General features: G+C 41.7%; 1 protein-coding gene across 1 annotated transcript; it reads right to left on the bottom strand.

Moving 5' to 3' along the window:
• Positions 1–6,953: 6,953 nt before the first annotated feature.
• Positions 6,954–7,463, bottom strand: LOC149226952 (uncharacterized). Its single transcript, XM_089380367.1, has one exon. It carries the CDS (start codon positions 7,461–7,463, stop codon positions 6,954–6,956), a length of 510 nt encoding a protein of 169 aa, XP_089236493.1.
• Positions 7,464–8,517: the final 1,054 nt, after the last annotated feature.

The raw sequence follows: 8,517 nt of genomic DNA, 5'->3' as shown, positions 1-8,517 counted from the left end.
CTCCCTTCTCCATCTTGATTCTTCGAAGCTTATCCTTGAGCGCCAATTTCCTTTGGTCACTACTGTTCTGGTAGAGGTCCTTCAATGTCTTCCACATTGAAAATGGAGTATCCTTCCCATGGAGACTCAAGACAATATGGTCTCAAACTCCCTCAAGGATGATCTGTCTTGCCTTCACCACACACTTCTTCCACTCAGCCAACTCTTGTGCATTAGTTGAAGCTGGCTTTGGGATTTCTTGATCAATGAATTCCTTCAAGCCATTGTCTTCTAATACAGCCTCCATTCTATCTTTCCATGCTATGTAATTCGAGCTACCTACCAAGGCATACTTGAGTCTCAAGCCATAGAACGCCATTAGCCAACCTTGAAGTATGATATGAATTCGATTTACACCTACAACCCTAGACTTCAAACTTCTAATTCTCTTCTCAGTATACTGTTCACAGCTCTGATACCATGTAGAAAATATGTGATAGGTTAACCCGATAATGCAATATAAATCAAAGCAAAATACTGTAACCTACTTCTACTATCAATTTGTGGAAGCTTAAATATCGAGCTGAACAATATAACCAGAAGAAGAAGAAGAATCAATGGCATAATACACATGAAAATAATTTGGAGAAAGTCTCAGATAAAAACCCGACACTATTGTATTATCATACATGGTGGAAATACATAGGAATTATACAAAGCCTTAGCTCTCACAACTAGCCAGCTCTCAGTACAATCCTCACAGATGCTCACAGGCAATCTTGGCTTCTCTCTAGCCTTCCTCTCTGCCCTCCAAGCTCCTATTTCCTTTTGTTGTTCCTTGTGGATGATTGGCCTATTACCAAGTGGAAAAAAAAAACCTTCAAAACTGCACAATCCCCAAGGATGAATCCTTGACTGCATGCATGAGTTTTCTCCATGAGAAAACACATGCAACTAATAGTACACTGTCCTTGAACATTAATCTCAACTGGGTCTTTCTCAGAATAGACATGCATGAGTTTCTGATGAGGGAATCTTCAGTTAACTAGAGTAGCACTAGTTGAGTGCATTAATGCATCAATTGACTGTTAACTCACTATTAGTTCCTCAAATAGTTTGGAACTAATTTAGCTAGACTTAACTCAGTAAACTAAGTTAACTAATTACAACTCAAATATAACTCAATCTTATCTCCTTAATTTAAGGGATAACTCTTGCATGACTTCAGAAAGACTTCTAACTTGAATTTCTCCAACTAATTAATTTAAAATAAATTAATTAATTATTTCCAAGTAGATGTTAAGACTAAATTCGATTTTAATTCACAATTAATTCAAGGAAAAATTAAATTGGAATATTCTTGTTGCCATATTTCAACACTATGTATATTGATGGAAGGCCAAAAGTAGTAGGGAATATTGGAGGCTTTATAAATAGTACACGGCCCGTCACCACAAATAAGAAACCCAATCGCATATTTGAGGGATGTGAAGGAAACCGTGTATTCATATGTGCCATTAAATTAATAACTGCAACCGAAGAGTTGCTCATTGATTACAATTTGAATAGAATAAATATAAATATTTCTATTATGGGGGCGGTATGTATTCAATTTTACCCAACTTGTAAGCGATGTCTATTGTATGTTATGATTGTCATTTAATACAATATATTGTTAGACATCTTGTAAGTCGAGGAAACATTTTAATATATCATGGTTAAAATATTGTGTCAGGTTGATCAAGGTCAAAGGGCACCAACCTCACAGTAGGTAAACATCAATGTAGTTGTACGTAAAATAATATAACCACGAGATATGTATACAAGTAGAATTTTATCCATTATAGAGTAATTCAAAGTCATATTTTTAGGCATCATATAACTAAATGAAAGATTCACTACGCAAATGACCAACTTGAGCAAATGCATTCTTTCATCCTTTACAAAGTATTGTTTCTATACAATATGGAATACATAATGGTCCTGTCATAATGCCTCTTACAAGAGCCTTCCGAGATGATGAAGTTTTTATAAATTTAGAAATTTTTATATTGGCCATGATATAACACCAATTATATATATAGATTTAGACATATGTCAATAATGGTTTTCTTATTAATATAATGATGATTAATTGTGGATGAATTGCAAATTACACTTATTTGATAAACAAGGTGATAAGGGGAAGGCACCATCCTTAGAGCAGTCCATAGATGCTCATGAGGAAGAGGTTATTGATGAAGCAATTTTTATGTCTACCAATCAAATTCAAGCAACAAAGAAGCTTAAAATGAAAGCGAACAAGAAACTTAATTCTTTAGTTCTAATTGAGCCTTAGACATATGAGATAAAAGGCGAAATCAGAACCTTGTTGTAACAACTTCGTCGGTATGGGGTGAACAACTCATTTAATTATCCCATTTATTTGTTTATGATTTAGTTATCTCATCCTTTATAAAAAAACTCTTTATTTTACATTATTTTTTGTCGGAGTACAATCCTCATGCTATGAATATGGGGGGTGACGTTGGTAGCAGTGCTAATGCTCCACCTTTGGGTGAGTCATCGGCCATTGAGACTAGTACACCCACTCAACCACCCACAACAGGATATGCACCTCCTAAACAATGTACGTCAGGATATACACATGATGTTGTGGATGCAAAGCATGATCCGCAATTTGAAGTGATCTTTCCTGGATCTTCCCATGATACTAGCATGGGATCACTGCCGATCATTTTTTTGGTAGATGATGAAAATGTCCCCATGAAAATAGAGAAACTTCCAGGTATTTAAGAAGTGTTTTAAATATTAAGTACAACCTAAATGAAGTTAACATATAGTCTGTGATTATTTTAAACCAATGATAATATGGTTATGCAGGAAATGATGTATTTAATAGGCATTTGTATGACATAACCTTGGAAATATTTAGGCCGACCAATCGCACAAACTAGAAATCCCAAAGTTCCAAGTTAAAATATGAACTTATTAACAGGATGTATCGCATGTTCGGTGATTCTACATTCAACAAATCTGAAGTTACCTCAAAGGCAAATCTACATTTAAAATATTTGTGGGACTAGCATAGGTCTCAATTGGAAAGCTTCAGGTCGCATGAGCTCCCTCTATCGATTCCAAAGATGGAGTGGAGAGAACTTGTGGCAGATGCACATGAGAAGGCACTTCGAAAAGTAGTGAAGACTCCATCCAAACCAGGAAGGTATGAGGCACTTTTAACAATGTAATTATGGTTCTTTATCATCATTGCGACATATAATTAACTTTTTCAATGTTTTAAATATAGGCTCTCAAATACTTCCAAAGCCAAAATTGCTAGAATAGCAAAACATGGGAAGCATCATCTTGGCTTGGGTGGTTATTTGAAACTGGCCAGAAAATTTGTAAGTATATAAAAGAAATTGCATCCAAATTATAAATTGTTAAGAATTTTAATTTAATATCATAGAAGAGGAAAAATTCATGTTCTAGTGAAAAATTGCAGGGGACACAATTCAAAGAGGCTCCCATGGAGGAAGACCTAAATCTTTCTTTCAAGTACGGATATCAAGTTGTGGTTGAACGAAGGACAAACTTGATGTGTTCATAGTCTTCCACCACCCAACATAACACTCAAGAAAATAAAAGCAACGAATAGCATTTATAAATCATTACTTGTACAATCTATTGGTTGTTATTTTTGGCCATAAAATAATGTGATTAATTGTAAAAATAAGGAAAGTAATGAAGTTACAACACAAAAGCCTACTGACTGTGGAGTGCTTGATCTTGAGACTGATGTTCAACTCGTTACTGGAGGTATTTCATGTGTTATAAAAAAATTGTTGTATGGAATACAATTAAATATATATATATATATATATATATTCTATTCTATTATTCACATTAAAGGTATACAGTTACAGCATGACTAGCATCAAAAACAGCTGCCCGGAAGGAAAGGCAGCATGAAACAGAAAATTGTCCAGAACAAAGAGTTGGGACTAGGCCATATTATGAAATCCCACACAGGGGATCCAGAGTTATCCATCTTGGCCTTGTTGAGCTTACAAGCATTACAAAGAACATGCATATTTAACCCCGACGTAACAGCAATTACAAAAATTAACAACAGTGGCAAAAAGCCCTCTATACTGGGCCGCATAACCTGAGACGGAGCTGCAGAGCATGAATTAGGCGCCTGGAGGCTCCTCCACGATCCTGCACCAACCACCATCAGCCAGATCCTGAGCTCGAGCATCATCGTTCACAGACGAACCCGGGGCCGTTGGCTCCATCACTATGTCATTAACATTGCTTGCAGGAGTCTCCATAGCTCGCGGGGAGCCAGAATTCGGCACAGAAACTAAGCCTGGGTCCTCCTAAAGAGCACTGGACTCGCCCTCTTCCTGGGCTTCCTCGAGAAAGAGCACCGAGACATGGGCTGTAATCCGAGGACGGTTCAGGGTGCAATTAAAAGTGAAGATTGCAGAACCGAAGGAGGGCGAGGACGAGGAACCTGGAGAGCTGGGCTCAAGGAATTGACTGGGCCACAGAAAGCGCCCTCTCCCGCTGCGAGTGCGAGGGTACTGGCTAGAAGTGAAGTCACTGGAGGGAGAGAGGGAAGAAGGGCGAGAAGGCGCCCTCCGAGAGGTGCCTCTGTGGCTTAACATCCTTTGGCGGAGTCGAGGCATGTCGACAGCGACAGCGCCCTTGTGGATACCAGAATGAACAACCAGAGAGGTAGGACTTAGGCCAGACAAACAAACAATCAGACGGGAGCCCAAAGCTTCAGAGAGAGTCAAGGAAATTGACAGAGGCAGCTTCTCCGAGCTAACAGAGCAAGAGCCCAGCTTCGTTGCATCCAACCAACATAACATAAGAGACACCTGAACAAACCCATGGTGGAGGCTGGTTTTATTGCCCATTCCCCTGCCTCGAGACGCTCCTGCCATTACTGTGGCATTCATGGGAGCCGAGAGCCAGAACATAACTGAGCGTGCGGAGGTGAAAGGTAAATCAAAGTCGCCTGCACTAATTCCTTTAAACAGAGCAAAGCCCACCTACTTATGATCATCCGGCCACATGTAAATAACTTCGTTGTACAAGGCTGGCAGGTGGCGGCCTTTCTCAGCCCACTCCAGTCCCATCGAATTTAAGGCAAACTTAAACACCCGCATCCAGGGGGGCAGCATCCCTTTGGACCAAAAGTTTGCATTCTTGTTCTTGATCATGTTTCGGAATTATGTCTAGAGTTCCTGTGCTTAGAGTATGCTTAGTTTCCACACCCACGTTGGCCAGAAGGTCAGCGACCTTGTTGCCTTCCCTCTTAACATGATTGAAGATGATGGCCCTGTTGTTGAGAAGCGCTTGTTCTATGGCCTCCAATCTCGCTTCGAGTCTCCAACTAGTGCCAATTTTCCTCGCATGAGATCCATTTAGGAGTTGTTTGGCCATGTTGATAAGGATTAAGGAATCACCTTCGATCTCTAGGGGATGGAAGTTGTGTTTCCATGAGAGGAGGAGACCTTGCCAGAGACCCTCCAACTCAGCCAAATTGTTGGTGTCCCATCCTATATTTCCGAAGTAAACAAGGAGGGGCAAGCCTGCATTATTTCTGAATATTCCGCCAAATCCTGCTTTTCCAGGGTTGCCCTTTGAAGCTCCATCAAAGTTGAGCTTGAAAGTGTGCTTTGGGGGAGCTGTCCAAGAATCATTTTTTATGTTGATGCTCTTTGAGGGGGCATGATTGTGAATTTTCTGAGGGAGTTGCATGTTCTAGTTAGCCCAGATGGCCTTCTCATTATCTAGAGTGGGAAGGTCGTCCTGCTTCCAGGTACGGAGCGCCAGAGTCTCTTTGAGATTCAGACAAAAGTTTCTCCAGATGATCTCTAACGGAGAGCTTTGATCTTTGAATATGCGCTTATTCCTTTCTTTCCAAATGCACCAAAGGAGGAGCGCGGGAATCATCCTCCATAAATGGTTGATAATTTCACTTTTGTAGGGATTCTTTTGCCAATGGCGTATGGAATTGGTGATGTTGTCCAACACTCTACATCTTCTTTGACATCTGAAGCTTTCCTTCTCCCACAAATGATTGGCCAGGTTGCATGAATCCAGAAGGTGCTGGAGTGTTTCCTCCTGAGAGTTACAGTTGACACAGATTGAAGGGCCATGATAGTTTCTTTGCCTTAGCTTGTCCCATGTGAGAATTTTCTGATGCCCAACTAGCCAGAGGAAGAGAGAGACGTTGGGCCAGGTGCCTGGTGCCCATATTCTACCCCAAATGGGATCGGGGAGCGAAGGTTATGTGCATATAATTTTATGAGTCTCTGAGGTGGAAAAGGTTCCTTTAGGCGTGTAACCCCATCGAAGAATGTCCTTGCCATCGGAATATCTTATACGTTGCTTTTGGAGCTCCCTTTCCAGATCCTTCATAAAATGGTGATTTGTGTTCCTGATTAACCTGTCACTTTGCTTCCATTGTTTGTACCCTTGCTCTGTCTCCTGAGTCCAATGCTGCCAGATCTCTTTCTGTTGCTGCTCCTCCCCGAAGTAGCTTGGAATCGGGTTAAGAATGCTGTTGAGCTTTGGCAATTGGTTCCAGGCATCCGTCCAGAACCGAGCTGTTCTACCATTTCTTACTTCCCAAAAACTGTGTTGCTGAATCAACAAGAAGTGTTGTTTGGCAGCATTCCATATGAGTGAACCTTTTGCAGTGGGAGTGAATCTGATGAGCTCCTCCTGTGGCCGGTGATTGGCGTATTTGGCAGTCCAGATGGCTGCCCATGGCTTATTGGGGGAAGAGAGCCATTGCCACCAGATTTTTGCACACATGATGGCATTGCTGTGGTTGGGATCCCTCAGGCCAATGCCTCCTTTTTCTTTGGGCATACAAGCTGTGGGCCATTTTACCAAGGCCCATTTGCGGTTTGTGCCTATAGTCCCCCAAAGAAAGTTGCATTGTAGATCCCTTATTCTTTTAATAACCCACTTAGGCGCTGCAAGGATAGAGAATAAATAAAGAGGCATTGCCTGTAACACAGTTTGATGAGCACCAAACGACTTGCAATATTCAGCATTCTGTGCGTCCATAGATTGAGGCGAGATTCAAGCTTCTCGATGAGTATGCGCCAGGTAGAATGCTTGATGGCCGAATCAATAAGGGGGGCTCCAAGGTATTTGGAAGGGAGAGAGTCTATGGAGAAACCCAAGATACGGGCTATGGCATGCTGCACGACAGGGGGAGTATGGAAGAAAAAAATCTGTGATTTAGCCTTATTGATGCTGGTTCCTGAAGCCTCAGAGAAGTCATTCAGCAAGGACTTGAACAGGGAGGCTTCCTGGACAGACGGGTAACCAAAAAGCATGTTGTCATCAACAAACTGCTGATGAGTTATTGCCGGGGAGTTGTGAATGGATAGACCTTTGAGCTGCTGGGTGAGGAGGGCATGTTTGATGTGGCGCCCCAGGCCTTCCGCCATTAACACAAAGAGGAATGGGGAGAGAGGGTCACCCTGCCGTATTCCTCTAGAGGGACGAAAAGGACGGGAAGGGATGCCATTTACGAGAATAGAGAAGAAGGATGTGGAGATGAGACTTATAATCCAACGAACCCACATAGGAGAGAAACCAAAAGCATTTAACATTTTTTGAATATATGTCCAACTGAGCTTATCAAAAGCTTTTGAAAGATCAAGCTTGAGAATCATACCTGCCTGTTTGGAGTGCTTGAGGGAGTGTATGATTTCATGCGTGAGGATGATGCCATCCATGATCTGTCTTCCTTCCACATAGCCGGATTGTTCAGGCGAGATGAGCAGGGGCAAAAGCGGCTTTAACCTGTTGGCTATGACTTTGGAGATCACTTTGTAAATAACGTTGCAAAGAGCGATTGGGCGAAATTTATCTGGAGTATTGGTTCTCTCCTCTTTTGGAATGAGTGCAATGAAAGTTGAGTTGAGAGAGGGCAAAAGCCAGTGAAGAGTCCGAGATTCCTCCACCACTTGCCAGACCTCTTCTTTAATCAGCTCCCAGAAGGAGTGGAAGAAGGTGGTAGTGAAGCCATCTGGGCCAGGGGCTTTGCCCTCCTTGAGCTGGTTCATAGTGGCATCCACCTCCTGAGGCAAGATTGGGCGTAGAAGGAGCTCGTTATGTTCTTCTGTGATAATTTTCGGCACATTTTGGGTGATTTTTTCTATAGCAGGCCGTCTATCTGTGAGGGGCTCTTGATGAACTTGCCTGAAGTGTCTTAGAAACTCCTGCTCGATCTCATCATGATTTTCCACTCTTTCCCCTCCTTGCTTCTGAATGAAAGAGATATTGTTGTGCATTCTTCTTTGAACTGTGGTTCCGTGGAAGAATTTAGTGTTCCTTTCTCCCTCTTTCAGCCATCTAATCCTGGATTTCTGCTTCCATAGTATTTCCTCCTACTTTCTCCTCTCCTCCAGTTGATTGTGAATGCGCTATTCCTGTTCCAAGGTCCTTTCATTGTGTCCCCTTGTGATTATTTGTTGCTGGAGTTCTTTCATTTCCTTT

The sequence above is a fragment of the Pinus tabuliformis genome, chromosome J, assembly GCF_031772625.1.
Source record: "Pinus tabuliformis cultivar Carrire ecotype Pingquan chromosome J, CPIR1, whole genome shotgun sequence".
In the NCBI taxonomy this organism is placed as follows: domain Eukaryota; kingdom Viridiplantae; phylum Streptophyta; class Pinopsida; order Pinales; family Pinaceae; genus Pinus; species Pinus tabuliformis.
The sequence above is the reverse complement of the archived record's forward strand: the minus strand, read 5'-3'. Positions and strand labels throughout refer to the sequence as shown.